At 39.1% G+C, this 20,228-nt stretch overlaps 2 protein-coding genes across 9 annotated transcripts in view; one reads left to right on the plus strand and one right to left on the minus strand.

Annotated features, from left to right (window-relative positions):
• Positions 1 to 6,145, plus strand: part of EMP2 (epithelial membrane protein 2) — a 20,158-nt gene extending 14,013 nt beyond the window's left edge. Inside the window, exons 2-5 of the mRNA XM_085074879.1 lie at positions 19 to 129; positions 2,142 to 2,235; positions 2,618 to 2,764; positions 3,356 to 6,145. Coding sequence (XP_084931005.1) covers positions 52 to 129; positions 2,142 to 2,235; positions 2,618 to 2,764; positions 3,356 to 3,540 — 504 coding nt within the window. The 5' untranslated portion in view covers positions 19 to 51 and the 3' untranslated portion in view covers positions 3,541 to 6,145. The remainder of the gene's footprint in view (positions 1 to 18; positions 130 to 2,141; positions 2,236 to 2,617; positions 2,765 to 3,355) is intronic.
• On the minus strand, positions 4,134 to 15,900 carry ATF7IP2 (activating transcription factor 7 interacting protein 2). Of its 8 annotated transcripts, none has more exons than XM_085074870.1 (6): positions 15,579 to 15,868; positions 13,396 to 13,587; positions 12,078 to 12,211; positions 10,924 to 11,058; positions 10,609 to 10,671; positions 4,134 to 4,266 (listed from the first exon to the last, which is right to left on the minus strand). In XM_085074870.1, exons 2-6 carry the CDS (start codon positions 13,574 to 13,576, stop codon positions 4,246 to 4,248), a joined length of 534 nt encoding a protein of 177 aa, XP_084930996.1. In that variant the 5' UTR covers positions 13,577 to 13,587; positions 15,579 to 15,868; the 3' UTR covers positions 4,134 to 4,245. The 8 variants fall into 8 exon arrangements, with proteins under 8 accessions (XP_084930996.1, XP_084931001.1, XP_084930997.1 ...); XM_085074875.1 differs by having other exon boundaries at positions 13,411 to 13,587; positions 15,579 to 15,826; XM_085074871.1 differs by lacking the exon at positions 15,579 to 15,868 and adding an exon at positions 14,982 to 15,374.
• Positions 15,901 to 20,228: the final 4,328 nt, after the last annotated feature.

A 20,228-nucleotide genomic window follows, 5' to 3' on the forward strand; every position in this document is an offset into this window, starting at 1 on the left:
TTTTCTTATGTTTAACAGATTTATCTCAGACTAAACTTCCCGAGAGCAAGGATGTTGATTCTCCTGGCCTTCATTATCGTGTTTCACATAACCTCAGCAGCGCTGCTGTTCATTGCAACTATCGACAATGTAAGTGTCATTTCTTCTCTCATTTTCTCTCAAACACACAGGGACTTCTTTGCTTCATAAAAATTGAGTTTTTCTTCTCCACTTCTCTTCAACTTGCTTACTGAGAGGACCTCAGTTTCTTAGGCACTCTGGTCTCCTTGGACGTAGTGTAACAAAAGTGCCTTGGATATGCATGTTGCTGAGGATAAGGCTATCCATGCATGTGCCATACATTTGTTTGGCATCCTATTGTACGCTCAAGGCATGCAGCAGTTTCTCTCCCCTGGGAGAGACTTGGCCAGGGAGGATATTTACAGGGTGGAGCCCTGGGACTTGGATCAGCTGGGTAAGAGGGAGAGAGGGGAGAGAAATGCACTGTGCTTTTGTGCCAAGTACATGAAGTCAAACAGCTGATGATTAATGTGTGGGGATAATTTCAGTCAAGGTGTGCTTTGCCTCAGAAGTGTTTGTCCAAGATGCTCAGTTAAATCATGAGAGACACCCTGAATGTATCTGTGTCTGTAAAGTTGAAGCAGTTTCAGCACAAAGTTTTAGAATATTTTATGTTGTATTCTTTTCAAATTTCCATTTTATTTTTGTGATCAGAAAGAATCTACCTTCCAATATTTATATGTAGCTTTTAATGGAATTTTCCTCTTTCCAAACAGCCCACTGTTCTGATCAGTAGTCTCTGCATTGGAATCTGTCTGTGAGGTCTGATGTATGTGCAGACTTTTGATATTAAAACATTTGCTGCTGAAAAAACTGTTTTGTGAAGATTATGCTCCAAGTGAAATGATGTGTTACCCACAACGTTTTCCTGCGAAACTGTACAAACTCAGATGTTACATTTCAGTCAGCTGGTTGATTGTTCCTTAACCTGCTCCTTTGAATATTTAGAAAGCAAAGACAGTGGACAAAGAAACTTATTCTTAGTTCAAATCTGCTACACTCAAACCAAATTATTACGGAAATAAAATTCTATGCACTCTACTTTGTGTTATTAGCTACTTTAGAACAATTAAAAACTTAAAGCATACAACCATCTTCTATTAGATTTTATATAGCTCTATATTATATAGAGCTCAGCGCTGAAAAATAATATATTGAACTTAGACTGTTAAATCCAAATGAATGGCATCCTGAGAAAATAATGCTTTTTCTTAAACACAGTGTTGCCTACTACCATAATGTAATGTAGTTTTTACTGCAGTATTGTTTGGGAAGCTGCACAGTAAGCTCTGACGCTTCTGGAAGGTCTATTTAAGCAGCAGATCCTACCAGGAATCATATTTAAAAGCCATATTTTATACAGTTCTAGTCAAAACAAAGGCCTGGGTAGCTATTGGAATAGGAATGGGTTTCCTGAGGAAATGCCACTTGTGTGGAGTGCTTGTCATTTTCCAGGCTACTGTAAAAATCTGCTCAGACACTACAGTACCCTTTTGCCTTGAATGTTAAAACCTTAAAATAGAAATACCACAGGAGGATATTAATTTGTCACCAGACATTACCAGACAGATGCCATAGTGTACCTCAGCACAGCTGCATTGCACTGAGATTAATCACTTCAGTGGCAGGAACCAGAACATCCATAAAGGACTTCTGTTTCACAGGTGATGATATTTCCTGCAAATTAGCAATGCTGCACCTTGAGAGAGGTGTGCATCCTGAACAGGGTCTGGGGAAACAAAGCACACCTTGTCTAGGTGTCTCAAGGAGTGAGCAATCACTGGCTATCCAAAATTTGTGCCCAAACAGTGGAAGTCTTTTGTGCTTTGGAATATTTAAGATTCCCTTACTTGCTTTACAGAGGTCTAAAATGAGAATGACATGTGGATAATTATATACCCTATATTCCAAAATGCCATTGGATCTCACATTTGATTTGAATGGTAAAGTATCAAAAATGAACAGAAAATTGTTCCAGCTGATGTATCTGATCAGTAGACACTTGGACAACTAAGGAGTTTTGTGAGGGCTTTTTGTTTGTTTTTTTCTCCCTGTAAGAGCCCTTCACTTTTATTTTGCAGGCCTGGTGGGTGGGAGATGACTTTTCTACAGATGTCTGGAGAATGTGTGTCACGAATATGAGCACCTGTATGGCTATCACTGATGAGTTCAATGGTGAGTGTCTCTTCATGCCTGTTTCTCTGTTCCTTTAGCACATCTGATGAAATTGCTACGAAATTTGCAGGGGCAGTTATATAATTCTTCGAAATCTGCATGTTCAAACTGGACAGGTCTTCTAAAAACTGTAATACTGGTTTCTCATCTTGGAAAAACAACTGTTTAACAGTTTCTGTGAGAGGAAAGAAGGAACTGTCATGTGCACTTAAGAGACCAGTGCAAGAGAGTAAACAACAGCAGACCCCAGCCTTTCACCAGACCTGGAGACAGCTAAACTGCTGAACTCCTGCTTACAGAACACAGCTCTGCCCCTTTACTCATTGCAGGAGAAGGTAAAGAGAGAAACTATTTTTAATCAAAGCTGCTTTTGTTTTTGCAGAGTATCAATCAATTCAGGCTGTTCAGGCCGCCATGATCCTGTCTACGATTTTCTGTTGTGTGGCATTTCTGGTTTTCATTCTTCAACTCTTCCGTCTAAAGCAAGGGGAAAGATTTGTGTTAACCTCTATTATCCAGCTCCTGTCATGTGAGTGACTTTTCAATGCTTTTGACTTTAATGATGTTTTTATGAAAGTAGGAAAGGGAAAGGGGGAAAAGGTTTAAAAAAGAATGAGCTGCAGTGAGAACTCTGTAGTGTTCTGGAGGCCATAGCTTACCCTTCCTATTTGTTTAAACAGTGAACTGTTCCATTCTGTAATATTTAGGCAGTTAAAACATGGATGTCATCACTGCTCAGAATAAAGTAATTTAAACTTTGAAGGGAAAGAACTTGAGATTCTGAACTTCTTGAACAAATTAAATAACTCTGTAATTCTTACAGGCAAGTACTCACTTGCCTGTTGGTTTTTTGTCAGTCTTTAAAACTACCCAGATGTTCAGAATTATTTTCTGTTCATTGCAAATGACATAGATACACAACAGCACTTCAAATTTAATCCATGCCAAAGAAACCGAAAATATGTTTTGAAATGCTTCCAGGTTAGTTTGAGGATGGAAAACGAGTGTCTGCAAAGAAAGGACATTGGTGGAAGCAGCTGACAGGAGAGAGAGAGTGAATAGGTCTGCATACTGATAATATTTTAAGGTGCTAACCTTTATTATTTTCTTCCTTCTGCAGGTCTGTGTGTTATGATTGCAGCTTCCATTTACACAGACAGGCATGAAGAACTGCACCAGAGCCATGGATATACAATGGAAGTTTCCCAAGGCCAATATGGCTATTCCTTTGTCTTAGCCTGGATTGCGTTTGCCTTTACCCTAATCAGTGGAGTGATGTACTTAGTATTAAGGAAGCGTAAATAAATGTCAGCACCTAGTTATTTCTGTCACTGCAGTACAAAACCAAATTCCAGTAACCATTTTGTATATAATCATTTACATGGTTTTGTAGTAAAGGTATTGTTTCTCTAAAAATGTACTGTGTTCTTGATATGAAACAGAATTAAAAAAAAGGCAGGTGAAATGGAATGCCTGACGCCTCCAGGTCAGGGGTCGGAGCAAGATAGAGCCAAGTTGTTTCTTTTACATATTTCATCATCATAAATGGTTTTCCCATTACTAGACATTAACAGTTTGTTGCTGGCCTCTAGCAGATTACAAATAAAGCCCGTGCACATTAATTTGTAAGAAACATACTAACTATATTCCTGGTGCAGATGTATCCCTTTGAAATATGTTAAATATAAGGAGGTGTAAAAAAATGAGGTCCAGATCACAATGAAAAAACAAACTATTATAAAGCCCAAAGCTGCAGTCAGAGTGTCTGTCCTGGTGCAGGGCCAGTGTTCTGCTCTTTATAATGTGCAGTAAGTGTCATCAAGTTTTTATTAAAACCACTTGCTTTGCAAAAGTAAACAACTCCTTTTTGTACTCCAGCAAATGTTTCTCTTGATTGTCTTTCACATTTAATTGAAGCACACAGAGCCTTCGGCGGGAGCACTTAGCAGCACATTCACCGTTCAGCTTGGGCTCAGCCTGGGCAGTGAGGAACAGCAGTCCTGAACCCCTTCAGCTTTGCATTGCATCTTTCTGGGAGGGAGAAAAGGGAAACAAAAAAGCATTACTGTGCCTACATCTGCAGATTTCTAAGCAGAGTAGTGATCAAGCAATGCCAAATTTAGGTTTTTACAGCCAAACTCAACATGTTTATTACACTGGGCTTTTATCACATAGTGATTTCATGGTTAATGTGTCCTTTACAAAAGCATTCCAAGTTTGCCCATTAGGAAATTGGCCTTTAAAAAATTCATTTTAAATTCCTTTGTGGATTTTACTGGAACTAAATACTGCTACTAAACAAATCAGAGTGCAATTACTATGCTTATGAATTCCAGGATAGGTTTTCAAGATAAAATTACTTGGTGGTTTTTATTTTTCCAGTAATTTTGGGAGCTAAATCTTTGCTGTAATACCAGGCTTAACTGCTCAGCAGTGTAACACTGGCTTTGGCTGATGGTGATTTTGGAGTTTGGAGATCAGTGGGGAGAATGAATGAAGTGGCCTGTTCTGGTTAGTCACAGCTTTGAGGCTTAAGTACAGATTTGACTTTTGAAAAGCTCTAAGCATTTATTTATTTCAGTATATTCTCTACAGCTGGCCCAATACACAGGCAATTAAAAAGTAAATAGGTTTTGAATGAGGTATTGCACTTAAAGTGGAACAAAATCAGTATCATAAGGTAGTGTAGCTCTAATGAAGTTGGTACTTACTACATTATACATCAGGTGATGTATAATGTAGTAAGTTAATGAAATTTTATCTGATTTCTTCAGATTTATCCTTGATTTATCACAAAATAAAAGTTCAGGTGCATAACTTTATAGGAACTGTCTCCTACATGAGTAATAGGTCATATAGTTCCATCTTCATTCCTTCAACATCCTAAAATGCTTTGGCATGTGCTAATTGTCTTTTGGGAGCAAAGAAAGCCCAAAAATACTGCAAAAAATGAGGATGAGCAAGCAGGACCACACACTAAAAGTAATATTATTGGTAAAAAACCCAAATCAGTTTGAGGAAAAGGCATTCTTCCCAGTTTAACATGATCTAGTATTTTGTCAGGTTTTTTTATCTCTTAGTGGGAGTGCTCTGAATTTCAAGAATTATTACCCTACTTTTTTAAAAAGTGTTTCTATAGTTTGCTGAATCACATTTCAGGTTCAAAACCTGCGTTTTTGCTAGCAAGCAGAATTTGTCTTAAATAAATAGATGGAGGTTTAAGGATGCAAGTAGACAGACTGTTGGGTAGGCATTTTGCTAGATTTATGAAAACGTGAAACAGTATGGGAAATTCTTAAGCAAATATGGATTAAATCTCTCATATCTAGAGGACAGTCCTGAAAAATTCTAAGTTAAGCTTTTATGCCACTGACTTGCAGAGATGCTTCAGTTTTTTGCCTTGATAATGCTCAGGTCATTTACAGAGCAAATATTTGAAATAAAGATGTAGATACATATGGACAGTTTAATTCCACAGTAAAAGCTCTGTCCCTGTAATAAAGTGAAAAGCACAAACACAACAAACACCTGATGCACAACACCTCCACTTGTGTACAAACAGCAGCACATGCATGATGCCACACAGAACAGATGGGAATGTTCTGCATAGCAAACGAACAAATACCAAACCAGTGTGAACTAGAGTTTAAGCAGGACAACTATATTTTAGGATTTTTTTTCTACCTTATATGCCTTTAAAATATACCATTTTCTATGCTCTATATATTCTGAAAATGTACATGAAAATAAAGTTAAATTCTTGTACTTTGCTACTGTAATAGCAAACTCAATACATTTAGCAATCTGACCTTGTCTTGAAGCTTGGGATATATTTACATGATGTTGGATGAGAAATAGTTGAGTATTTGTGTGAACAGGTAAAATTAAATTTTTCCTGCCTGTACTAGAACCACAAGCTGATTTTTTTTGTCCTTTGTTGAAGACCTTTCAGGGTAAGCAGAGAAAATATTAGTGTATTGAATTTTTAAATGTATGGTGTCAAAATAATAGGTCTTCAGTAATACAAGATCCACTGATGCTCTGAGGAGTTATTACTTATAAGGGTTTTGTTATTTTCCATCATTTGCAGAAACAATCATATTTAAGATGAGGTTTAGTGCCTTGACCATGTGAGAAAATAACATTAGAAACAGGCCAGTGACTTCTGTATCAGCTCTGGTCCAAGCTTTGGATTTGCAGAGGTGCTGACAACACACATGGGTTTGTACAGTTCCATTCAAAACACTCCCCCAACTCCACAGAAGTAATTTCCCAATCCCCTAAAACTTCTCCCTTCTAATCATAATGAAGAAAAGGCAAAAGTCCCAACTATTAAAATATTCACTAGCAGCTGTGGATCTGCCTTTACATGTTTCACCCAGCAAGTAAGCATCTGCAGCTCAGGAAACAATATTGGAAAACCAATCTATAATACTTCTGTCAAGATACTCTAAAAAAGAAGTTTGTCATTCTTTATGTAGTCAGGACAAGCATTAGGCATTACTTTGCTATACTGTAATTTTAAAAAGTATTCTAGGTGATAGGATCTGTGCTGCTTAGACATTAACTAGTTTTTTACCCCAGTTACATCAACAATTAATTTTAAGTGGTTCTTAATGTGTTCAAAATAATAGAGGGACTGCTAGACCTGTTCTGTTCTTGAGCATCATGGAAGTTTGTGCCATTTAGCTAAACAGACCAAAGAAAAGAATTCTTCCTGGAATTTGTAAAGACAGGAATAAGATGAGCAACTATCTTTCCAAACACTAAAGACAGCTAAGAATCCTAAAATCATTGAAAAAAAAATAATGATGTTGGAAATTTTATTTTATTTTTAATTTCTTTCATATGTGCAATAATCACCTCTGAAGTAGTAAGACGAAAGAAAATGGAATGTAGAAGTAAGTAAGTAAGTTTTAAAAGGACTTCATTTTCAAGGCTGTAGAATCAAGCTTACAGAATTAATGGAATAACAGACTAATGAGTAAGAAGCATGAAATTATTACTGTCTGCACTATAAATAATGCTTTGACATGAAACTCACTGCAAGTAACAGTTTAGTACTTCCTAGCAGTAGCAGACCACTTGGCAAGGTATTCTGATTATTCTAAAGAGTTTTTTAAGCAGTTATAGATTGCATATCACCAAATGGTCTGTAACATCCAAACAGATCTTTTCATTGAATGACAAAGTAACTCTTTCTGCGATGGTAACTTGTGATAAAAGAGCAAGGCACTGGAAGAGGCAAAGCCCTTATTTTGCCTATTTCCTTCCAGTGTGATGCAGAATTATTACTGAGGTTTTAATGGAGGAGACACAGGTGATAACTGCATAGGGAAGAACATTTTGGATCAGTTTCTGTAAGGGTCCATGATAGTCCAATCCCCTTCACATTTTGCACAGGAGCCTCTTTTAGTTTCGGGATTCTGAGGAGGGTCTTCGAATTCTTCAGCAAGCACTGGACGAAGAAGGATCCTTGGCAAGATGTGGACAGCTGGAGGCAGGCTGGCTGTTGCTTGAAAGTCTAGACACCAAGACAAAACCAGCTGTTAGTGCAACAACAAAAAAAGCCACTCAAACTACTTTATATTCATACTAACTTAGTGTAGATCTCTAAGCTAAATGGCTGCTCTGTACAGTTTCCAGACTACCTGACATTCATGGATTAATATTCAGCATCTTGCTGATGTTTGGTTTCTATCCAGCAGGGTTTCCCCGAAGTAGAAACCATGTCTGACACACTGGTAGTAACAACTCAGAAGCACAACTTGTGTGCTATCAGAAGGAGGGCAGAAGAGGTTCCCATCACATCTAAAAGGATTTGTTCACCTTGGATCATTACTGCACTGACTGAATTTCTAACGGGAAGTCTGTGTGTTCTTTTTAATCATTCCCAAAAAATTAGCCAAAATGTCACAAACCTGTGCATGTTCTTAGTTTTAAAACAGGTGTACATTGCACAGGTGAGTAAAACTGCAGGTTCCTTAATGAAATTAAACTGCTGTAATAAATGTCAGCAAGTATGAAACAATGCTAGTGACACCCAAACTATTATCATATGGTGCAGACTTCAGTCTGTTTTACTACTGCTGCTTGAAGAAGAAAGCTTTCTTTGAAGAAGAAATCTTTTTGAAGAGAAAGATTTATCTTCAAAAAACCTGCAAAAGTGAAACTAACAGCATGTGTTGCTGTCATAAATGCTAAAGTTCAGAAAACTTCATTTAAACCAAGTGGGCACACATTGTTACGAAGGAAAGGGTATTGTGTGCATTGATTCACTGACTCAATTTTCTTAGTATGTTCTCAGCAAGAAGTAAAAAATGTGCCATATTATCTTGAGAGGGTTTTTTAAAAAATACTTTAGATATATTTTTATTTTCCTTTTTAGCATAAAATGTTATGTTTGAAGTATGGCTATTGAAGAATTAAAGTTGTCTGGAAAGTTAAAAGCCTACAAGCTCTTAAGGTAAAAGTTTAAATCCTTTTGTGAAATAATGTTTTTACACATTTTTAGGCATGACGGATTTGGAGGGGGAGGGAGAGAAAGGAAGGAAAAGGACAAAGTAGAGGAAAAAGAAAATAAAAGGGGAAGGACGGCTGGACCAGGTTTTGGGGTTAGGGGTTTCTGTGTGTTTATTTCTGACAAGGATGTCTCCTGGCATTCCTTACTTGCTTCTATAGAAAAACATTTTACTGTTCCAATGCCGTTACAATGGAGCCTCCTGGTGGCGAAAGAGAAGCTTCTTCAAAGCCCAACTGTTCACTGTTCTTGTCCCTTCAAAAGGGCTTTAAAAGCTTAACTTTCCATCGACTCCTGAACATCCTGCAGTATGCACATCCACAACTTAAAAAGCGGCTCAGCTTTGGCCAGTGGAAGGCCCATTTTGGAGTGGGCTTGAAATGGCTTTGCTGAACATGATCCAACTGATCCAACTCCTGACCTCACAGGAGCCACCCCTGCAGCCCCCTGCTACCAAACCTTGGCAGGTAAACCCAGTACATCAATGGGTTATGATTGGTCTTATGATTCCACAGAGCTATCCACTCCTTAAGGGTACCTAAATTCTTATTTATTTACACCTCAGGCAATAAGTTTCCAGGGAGGTGCTGGAAAGTAAATTTAAAAATTTTTCTTTTACCTTCACTGGAATTGGGGTTTTCTTCTGTTGTATCGATCACTTCAAGTTTTCTTTTCTTGATTTCACTCTGATAATACAGAATTTCAGTGGAAGGCTTCTCTTTAATTAAATACATCCAAGACTACGTAGCAACTGGCAGAATGGAACACTATCTGTTTGCTTTGATTTCTTACAAGAACCGAAAATTATTATAAAAATGCAAAATTATATATCCAAAAGTTCAAGCAAGTGAAAGCAATACTTGATGATTCACAACAAACTATTTAGAACACAATCTATTTGCTTGAGGACATATCTTAATACCTTCAAACTTTAACTTTTTAAAAACACCAAACTAAAATTTACACTTGAGGCTTTTAAGTATCTTACTGAACCTTATCTTGTTTTATATTTCGGTTAAAGTTTTTGGGAAAAGGCCAAAAAGATATGAAACTACTTTTGTAAAACATGTGAAAACCTTAAACAAAAAGACAAGGCTGCATGTTTGTAACATGTAATTCTTTTCTACTTTTAGATGTGAAAGAACAAAAAGACTTAGACTGCAAAGACTTCTTTTGAACAATCGTGTTTCTGTAAGATACTTTCTTCCTAAAATACATGGTCAGCATTTCTGAAACAACAGGATGACACTTCACAGAACGACTCCTCCTGTAATATTAGCTGAAAGAATTTCAGCACAACAAAATACAATCAGTCTAAGGACATGAGAAATTCCTGTTCTCCGTAACAACCAAATGTGCCCACAAAAAAAAGATGTTTTGTCATCATTTTAGTACTAATGTATCAATACATCCCATGAGACATGTTCTTGTATTAATAGCTATGTTACTGACATTTTTATTTATTGTTTCATATTTTTAATTTCACTGCCTAAGAAAGTGGTGTTCAACTTGCAGTTCATGGCACCTATGCAGTGGGCTGGGAACAGGTAAATGGATGATGCAAGGTAACTCCAAGAGGCAGGTATACTGTCAGGAACTTTAACTCTGTAATAAAGAGCTCCAGCCCTTCAGCAGAACAACTCCAGTGTGTCTCCAACAGAACAGCATCAAAGAATTATGCTGTAGTCTCAAAACAAACTCTCAAAAGATCAACCAACATGAGCTCTACATAGATTTTTTTCTGTTCTTAATGCAACAGCAAGGGAGCTGCAACAGCCACGAGGTTTCAGTGATTTCCTTTGGTTTCCAAGCAGGCATTAATGCCCATGTGGGTGTCAGCATCTGCATCCCACCTGAGGAACAGCTCCTTCCTCCCGGAGTTCCTCCATGTGCCTCTTCAGTTCGGATACTTTCTTCTGCAACAGAGAACAAACATAGCAGTGCTTAACACAGCTCACCTGAAGTAAGGAGGTTCTTCCCATGAAATACTGTCATAGGAAGAACAACCACTGAAAGAACTGCAATAGAAAATGGAACTGTTACTAACTTATCTCTGTCACAAAAATTAAAAAAATTGCATTCTTTTGGAGTCTTTCTTTAAGGTACCATAATAGTCATATGTGATTCCCACACAAAAAAAAATCACACTGTTATGCAAAGAAACTTACTAGTGATGTTTTAACAGTTTCTTCATGGGTTTTGGTGCATTCTACTTGTTCAATTCTTCTCTTTAAACTTTCTACTTCTTGATTAAATAAGTCATTATTTAAAATATTCATCTGCTCACCAGTCATAAGTTTAATCTAGAATAAAGAAAAAACTGTTTCAAATCCAAAAATCTAAACTCACTGAAATGCCTGTATGGAACAAGTGCTAAATTTAAAATTTTCCAAAGTTTCAGTACAAGCAGTACTTTTCTTTCTATTGTTTAGATGGCATTTCTGGCAGGTAAAACACATAATTTTGTACCTTGGCACCCTTCATGGGACTTAAGTCACTTTCTATAAAGGAGGTGTCACAATATGCCTCCCTTCTAAATTTTAAAGAGGTAAAATTAATATGTTTGTATTACCAGTAACAGTGCAAAATATAGATTCAAACATTTTTAAATGTTTGTTTTCTCTACATACAAAATTAAGTGTTTTACTTTCTACAGGGCTGATGACCAAAAATTGCTGAGGCAACTTTCAAGAGTACTCATGAGCAAGTGCAGCTTGTTAACCTGAGAAATAAAAAAATTCTAACGACTATATAAATGCGAATAATAAAATTTTAAATATCTTATAAATATTCTTAATTATTCCTATTAAAATTATTTGTTAATTTTACACATCAGACATATATCCTTCGTACCAGCTACAAGGAAAAAATGTCTGTGTAAGCAGGACTAGAGTGCATCTTAATGTCAGGAAAATAAAGATTTTATGACAAGTAATGTATTTCCTAGGGAAAAAAGCTTCCATTAAAAACCATATAAATTCCCGATCATTATTCTCTACATGAAGTATTTGTTTTCTGCCTCTGTGATAAAACCGAAATTTCCCTTCTCCCAAAGACTTCTGGCACCTAATCAATGAATTCAGTAGCATCTGCATTCTCACATATTTGTATATGTACACAAATACTTCTCCCCAATCCTGCTGACTGCCTGCTGATTTTTCCCCCAAGTCTGGCTCCTCAACCTTCCTACTACCACCAAACATGACCTGAGCTCTGTGTCCACACCTCCTCTGTACCATCAGCTCTGTGTCCACACCTCCTCTGTACCATCCTCCCACCTCCCACACAAAACAATTCAAACATTCAAATCGCTGCACATTACCTTTGCCAAAAGACTTTCTTTGTTTTTTGCCATTGCACAAATACTATTTTTCTTTCTTTTAGCTGTAATGTTAACACATGTACACTGGGTATTTTCTCTGCTTACTGGGATTACCTGCTTCCTTTCAGTGTCCCCTGTGGGAAAAAATAAAGAAAAAGCCACCATCAACCTTTCAAATTTCTTTCAGCGTAAGTAATTACAACTGAGGGCAGTGGAAGGAGGAGTCGTATCACTCAAATCACTGATGTTCCACCTTAAATTGCAGCAAAAGTTTGATTTTGAAATAGAATTTTGTGCTAAGAGAAACAAACCCCAAAACCTCAGACAAAAGCCTGCAGAGGGAAGAGAAGGACAGAAAAAAGATCAGGTTGCTGCTATTAATTTTCTCACTTCTAAACTGCATTAGACACCTATTGAGAGCTATTTTACCCCCTTTCCTGTTTTCTTTCTTCCTTTTCCAGTGACGGAAACATGCTCTCTACCTTGAAACAAATAAGTAAAAGAAGACAATGTCTTTTTTTTTTTCCTCTACAGAAATCACATTGAGATATGCCTGAGGGTTTTTCCTACCCTATTCTGGCCCGGCACCTCTCATCTCTGTTTTACATAAGAGCTTTCTGACGTATCATAGGAACCCCCTGCCCAGGAATAGGGATTCTTTAAGCCTTATCAGTGGAGAAGTTGTCCTCAGAGGCACGTCAAAACCATCTTCAATTGAGAAACTCTCTTTCTTACTACCAGCAGATGAAATATCTCTCCTCCTACATTTACAAAAGAAACATTTCATAGGCGAAATTATTCTCCAGGGGTTTTAGTGAGGTAATACCTTCCAGTCAATACCAACTTCATGTTGATACTGGAGCAACAATTCTCCCACTAGGCTACTTGGTACAGAGCTAAGCACATTACTTTTTTAACATTTACCCTAATTAGGAAATTGAGATTTATGTAAGACTGAACATCTGCAGAAATCAGTTCTACAAAAACCTCTTTTTTTTGTTTTCACAGGGGAAATAAATATATGGTGGATTTTTTAGGCATTTTGGTCTTCACCATCTGCCTTTCTGCTCGCCTTGCCCCCCAGCCTTTAAATGTTGGTTTGCTTCTGAATTTTTGGCGCCAATTATCTCAGGCACAGGATTTTGACACTGTGAGTAATAGTCTGAGCAACATTTACACCAAATGAACATTCGTGTCAGCCACTGTTCTGACTGTTGTTCAGAATACTGGTTATGTTTTTCATTTAGTACTGAAGGCACATTTGATTCAGAAAACACTCTTCTTTTGACACAATCCTTACTTTTGACACAATCCTTACTTTTGCAGATTGTACCTAAGACACTTGGCTGAAGAAAACGATCTCTAGTTTGCAAGTCATATAAAATCTCCTCCTCTTTTGAAGTATCCCTTATTTTATTAATCTCTTCTACTTCCTTTTGATTCCTTAGATCCATGGATTTTTTTTTGTTCTCAAATGTTTCTGCAAATACTCTTCTCATTCTTCTGTGTTCTATAAGAAAGAACTAGATTTTAAAACCAAACACATGAAGTAACTAATATCTGTTATCTCTATTTTTATGGTTTCAAAATAAATTCCATTTTAAATAATTTTAGAGCACAAAAACTTCAAGTTGTCATCCCTATCAAAGCGAGAATGTCCCCCCATTAGTTTCACAAATGACAATGGATAGAACACTAAACAAAACAAATGCTGTTTGTTCAGACTTCTCAGTTGCACTTAGGTCAGCACAGAACACTCACTAGCTGTGCCAGAAAACCTTTTTTCTTAGGAAACATTGTGATTGATAGAAATTACAGCTGTGCTGGTTCTATTGCTTCCACTTAACTTCAGCAAGTTAAAAATACTCTTAATGTTGTTTATCTATCATCTCATTTTCAAAAGTAAACAGGCATCTCTTTCTCATCTGAAGTGTCTCTCTCTCCTGTCCACCTAGATTCAATCCTATTTTCCACATGATTCAACACCAAATGACGGAGAAGTTAGGAAGACAAAGTCAAGCACTCAGAGCTGCTCGGTGCCCACTCGGTCACTGGCTCATTCCCCTGCCAATGGAATGATAAATGATAGCTGTATCATCCTTGGCAAGCATTTGTCAAAAGTCTCAACACCATATGAAACTCCACAGCCACTCCAACACATGTTGCAGTCTTCACAAATTCACACAAGTAACTGGCAATTTAAGCCTGTTACTACTCATTCTCCAGGACCATAAAGTTATCCCCTGCATCTGCACAGAAGCTCTCTTATATAATTGAAGATTAAATGTTTCATTCAGTCTTTCGTTTTCCAACATATTCATATTCCAGATTCTTGCAGATCATGTTTTCCAAACACTTCTCAATACGCTCATTTTTCTCTTCTGGATATTTGCCACTTGCAGCCCCATAAGATGCAATGAACACACTGTGAGGACACGTCCTAGCAATACCGAAAAAAATTGAAGAATTTACTCTATTTCTTCTATTGTTTTTAGATTTTCTGCCACATGCTATACCCACATTGTTTTTGGAAATTGCACAGAGTTTCTCACGAGTTTGTTACAGCCAAACTTCTGGTCTGGGTATTCACAAGAGTTTACCGGTGTAATGCCACCACCTTTTTGATGGTACAAGCCCTAGCTCCCTGTAAGGGAGCAAACCCTGCTGCTGCTCCTGCCCATGCTCCCATCCTACTGCCTCCAGAGTAGGCCACAGCATTGGCCAAACCCGTCCTTGGCCCCGGCAAGGCCGAGGAGTTTGGAGAAGCACCCAGAATTTGGAGTCACCATCCCTGGAGATGTTTGGGAGGTGTCTGGATGTGGCGCTGGGTGATGGATGTGGCTTGGTTTAGTGGTTTAGGGGTGATTGTGGTGATGCTGGGCTGATGGTTCGACTGGATCTTACAAGGTCTCTTCCACGCAATGATTCCGTGACTCTACAGAATGAGGCGGCCAGCCCTGGCGAAGGTTCTCCTCGTGCTCTCTGCCCGGGGGCACGCAGGAGGCTGGGTAGGGAGGACGGGCCGAGCCCGGACGGGCTGTGAGCGCTGCGAGCCCGCGGCCGCCCAAGGAAGCCCTCACGGGCCGGGCCGGGCCGTTCAGTCGCGGGGCTGCCCTTAGCCGCTCGCTCAGCTCGCACCGGCCTCCCTCCCGGGCACCCTGAGCGGGGCAGCAGGAGGGCACCTTGATCAGGGCAGCGGGAGGGCACCTTGAGCAGGGCAGCGGGAGGGCACCCACCGCCCTGCCCTTGGCTGGCTGGCCGGCCGGGACCCGCCGGGCCGCGCCGCAGCGCTGAGGGGAGCGGCGCTGAGGGTACACGGGCGGCCGGCCCTGAGGGGAGGCTGGCGGGGCCGCGCCCGGAGCTGCCCCTCAGCATCGCTGCCCCTCAGCCTCATCACCGCTGCCCCTCAGCACCGCCGCCATCCCCGATCTCTTCAGGAATTCTCACGAGCGGCTGGTTACCAATTCGACCTTTACCTTAGCCACAGTCGTTAATTCCTACCTGTACGAACTCTGCGACAGTGGCCATAAACTAAAAGACGAGAAGTTTCACCTCAACGCGAGGAAGAGCTGCTGTCCCTCAGCGGTGGCAGGGCTGTGGAGCAGCGGCCAGGGAGGGTGCGGTGAAGCTCGGGCAGCAGTGCCAGTTATGGCACCTGGTGTAGCGGCAGTGACACTGCACGGTTAATGGCACCTCGTGTAGCGGCAGTGACACTGCACGGTTAATGGCACCTCGTGTAGCGGCAGTGACACTGCAGGTATGGCACCTCGTGCCGCGGCAGTGACACGTTCCGAGCTCAGTAACGAGCCCGGCCTGCCCCAGTCAGACTGCCCAGAAACACGCGCAGCCCTCAGCACCAGGGCGGAAAAGCAGCGCCGTGCGCGGAGTGTTCTGTGAAGCACGTGTGTAACCACACAGTAAGTGTATTTCTGGCGAGGAAATGGTGTATGTTCTTGAGCCGACCACCCACGTTAGGCGGAGTTATCCCACGTGCATCCGGCGCTGTGATAAAGTCATGCCCTGCTTTCAGACGGCACTGTTGTGAGGGAGTTTGTTCTCGGTGTTGGTGGCACTGGAGGCTCGCCCCGCAACAGGGCAGCGCGCACGGTGCTGTGTGAGGGAGCCATGGACTGGGATTGGGGCCAAAATCAGCACAATTCCAGGGATTCTGCCCCCGCTGGGTGGTCTGGGAGAAAGGACACAGAGTTTGGAAGGAAGTTTTCTGAGATATTTACGCACTTGAGGTGAAATTAGGGAAATATAGCTTCCTTATGACAAATCCCAGTGACAGGAATAATTGCTCTCAGTAATTGTCCTGCAGGAAATGAGTGTTACTAAAAGGCTGAGGTGGATGTGAACGATAGTGTTTGTCTTGCTGCCTGTGACAACACAGAACACATTTTTTGTATGCTTTTTATTTCCTTTCTGAAACAATCTATTGCTCCTTGGAAATAAACACATGCAATTGTTATATGTGAATTTATAGTTCAAGTTGGGCATTTCTTTATTCCAGCACAGTTAATGGGCAAACCCTATTCCATGACCAAACTCCTGTAGCAAATACAGGTGCAGTGTTTGTCTGTGCAGTTCACTAGAGCTGGCTTCGGGGAAAAGGAAGTCCTGGGAGTTTTCCGAGGCTGTAGCTCCTTGCTGTCTGCTCGAGAGATTGCAGACTTCGGGCTCTCAGACCCAGAGGGCCTCTCTCAGAACAGCTGAGTAGCAGTGGCACTGGCAAAGCTCCAGCTATCCTAAGCTGGTTCTAGGCATGGAAAATTCCTCTGGGTGAAATTCCAGGGTAAGACAGCCCATCCCTGTAATGTCCTGCTACCTTGATGACACGAAGATGTATCCACCCAGCAGAAAATACTGTGAAATATACTTCAAATTTTGAAAAGAGAAACATTTTTTTCCCAAAACCTGAATCTTCAAATCTGAGTGTTGCTTTGTTCGTGTTTACAAATATAAGCCCATTTGTCTCCTCCTTGTTGGTGGGTTTATTTCCATGGATGACAGACACACAGAACTGTTTCTTTCAGCAGCACCACCAGGATATGCCGGTTAGGTGTTCCTCATGGTGTAGCCTCAGGCTTTTCCATTTTGCACTATAGTAGGTATTTATTAAACTAAATTAGGGTATAATGGTTACTAATAGCTGAATGATATCTAGTAGTTATGCTAAAAATTTTGTTGCTCTATTAAACCCAGTGAGCATTTTGTGATTTATTGCTTATATTGAAACATTTGATATTTCACTAAGAAAAGAGGCTCCTGAGATGCTTCATTTTAGTAGATTTGTTATTTGCATAACAGGAGTTTAAAACTGAACATTGACATATTTTATTAATTACATAGTAATGCATTAAAGCTTTTGATTAGTCAAATGATTGATTTAGAAACAAAAATGAAATAATATTTTGAGTGCATTTGTTACAGTGGCAGTTTTTCAGCTGGTCCCCTCTGTGCCATCTAAATCTTCAGAATATGTGAGGATGTTTCAAATGTACATTCATTTCTTGTTTTCATCTGTGTACAAGAAAAGATTCTGCCCTGGTTTTGTTTGGCCTTCAGAAGCTGTCCTGTTGCATAACTCTGTGAGGAACTGAGAGTAAAAGCACTAGCACTAACCTATCCAAAATACTTGCATTTTTATAAATGATACAATTCTCTTTCAATAGTAACATTAATTTTATACCTCTTTTCATATATACCTAAAGCTATTAATGAAAATTAGAGTGGTAGTTTAGAGACTGTGTAAGTCAAAGGAACTATTTATCTTCCATTCATGACTGTTTATAGTGTTTTATTAGTGCAAAATGCAAAAGGAGCTTGTGAAGCTTTTTTGGAAGGAATGTAGTTTGAAATTCTCAAATGTAGTCTGCTGTGAGTAGAATTGGTAAATAAAGCTGGGCTGTTTGAACACTTAAAAATGTAATCATTTACATTCAGATTTTTTTTGTTGTTTTATCCTTAGGTGAAAAGTAGCAGCACAGAGGAATGATGGATGACCTTTTTCAAATTATAATTTTTGTCTTGCTGGATTTAGTCAAAAGCCTCACAGAAATACAGTGTGGCTTGGGATTTATTTTTATTTTTCTCTGAAATGTCTACAACATGAATGATTTCCATTAATCAGAATGATTTATTATGTTTCCAGTTTCTCTAGTTGCTCCATCGTTACCCAGACTACAATCTTACATGGCAATTCTCATTTCCCAGGGAAGTGTATTTAGAGTGTAAAATCTCATGTATTTTTCCTCAGTGGCCATTAAACAAACACTCAGCATACGGAGAGACTCAAGTGACTTCAGCTTGGCTGTTCCTCAGTAAAAAAACCCCAAAACACTTGTGCTCTATTTGGTATAGTAGAGGTCTAGAAATTCTTTAGGTTATAGGAAGGCTGGATGAGAAAACAATTAACAAACTGGGGTGGTTGGATCTGTCCAGATAATAAAAGAAATTATTTTCAGGCTGTCTGGATTTTAGTTTAAAATATATTTAGTACCTATCCAGCTATTACTTTCTTTTCCTGTAATCCTTCTTCATGAAGTTTGAATTTAGACACTACTTTTTACTTTCAAGTTAAATGTAAAATAAATAAATTCCTTAAATAGGCTTGTTCTTGAGCTTCATCAGGCTCCCATACCAAAGCGAGGTTCTGTGGACCAAGGCCATATAGATCTACTGGAATTTTTTTTGGCATATAACTTTAGTTTGAAGGAAATCTCTTTATAGGAAAGTTCCTCAGAAGCTCTGTTGCTTTGTGATTGTTATAGCTGAGCTCTTTGATCAAGTTTAAGGGGAAGGGAATTTCATTCGTTTGTTGCATTCATTCTGGGAGCAACAACAACATTCTAAGGAGGTTCAATAACAAGCTTTTTATTGTCAAACTTTAGGCCATTAAGGTAGAATAAAGTACTTGGCAAGTTGTAAAACAGCACCCAGACAAGTCAGGCACTTCACAAACTTTTAACTTAGCAAACTTTAGTTTATCAAGACACAACAAGGCACTTACTAAGGCATTGACTGGAATTGTTTAGTCTGGCTTATGATAGACTTCAGTAAGAAGTTAGGTGAAAAAAGAGGGAGGGGGGAAAAAAAGGAGAGAATTATATAGTCACCACTCTAGGACCAGTATAGAGGTGTTTTGACTCTACCTAAGAATAAAATGTTTTAGAAAGAATTTGTGAGCAGCAGAAGGGTAACTCTGCTTGCTAAGCTGAAGAGCCGGTATTTGGACTTGTTCAATATAGGTATACAGTAAATTGAATAGGGAATAAAAGTCTCCAAGAAGCAGGCTAGACTCTGAACACTTGCTGGTTTTCAATATTACTACTAGCCTTGCAAAATAAACTTTGTCTTACTGAAATTTGCTTTGCTCTGTGCTGTTTTTTCTTTCCTTCTGGACTGGACTACGGTACCCTTTTACTAGCTAGTTTGGGTTACAAATTTAAATGGAGCAGGGAAGAATATCAAGTTGCGGCTTTCAGAACTTGTTTTCTTTCAAGCTTGCAAGCTTATTCCCTAGCAAACTCATACACTATATTACATTTGTGCATTATAAACTTGTGTAATTCAACATACTACATCAAATACAGTATTTTAATGGGTGTTATAAAGATTTTTTTTTTTTAATCAAACAGAAATTTTATAAGCACATATCAGTAAAAGTTGGGTTGACTTCTCATCTTTATGCAGCCATTTCCTCTTCTCTGTCCTCTGGAGGGAGGCAAAAGCACTTGTGTCTGTTCAGTGTCCTGACTTGAGTTCAGACTTTGACTTTTGTCTGCATTAGCAATTAAGTTCAGAGCAGTAGTACAGTTTGAAGGGAATGCCCTGATTATTTCAATTTTGTTAATGTAGGGTCAGTTCTTAAAGCATTGATTCCATGTGTATATTAGATTCCTTTCAAAGGAAAGAAAAACAGAAGCTCTGTTCCAAATGAATTTTGACACCTGGTGAGACCATTATGTTCTGAATCTGCCCACAGAATCTCTGGAGAGGTGATTTTTTGCTTTCTCACTGGAGATGTTCCATTACCTTGCAGAGTGATCGTATCCTGTGTCTGGGCAGCATTTACTGGGGAGCTGTAGGAAGAATCAGAAAAGCCTGAAATTGGCTGGAAGGACAAGGTGTGACAATGGACTGGGGGCA

This window comes from Lichenostomus cassidix, chromosome 14, assembly GCF_008360975.1.
Source record: "Lichenostomus cassidix isolate B80296 chromosome 14, HeHo_3.0, whole genome shotgun sequence".
Classification (NCBI taxonomy): domain Eukaryota; kingdom Metazoa; phylum Chordata; class Aves; order Passeriformes; family Meliphagidae; genus Lichenostomus; species Lichenostomus cassidix.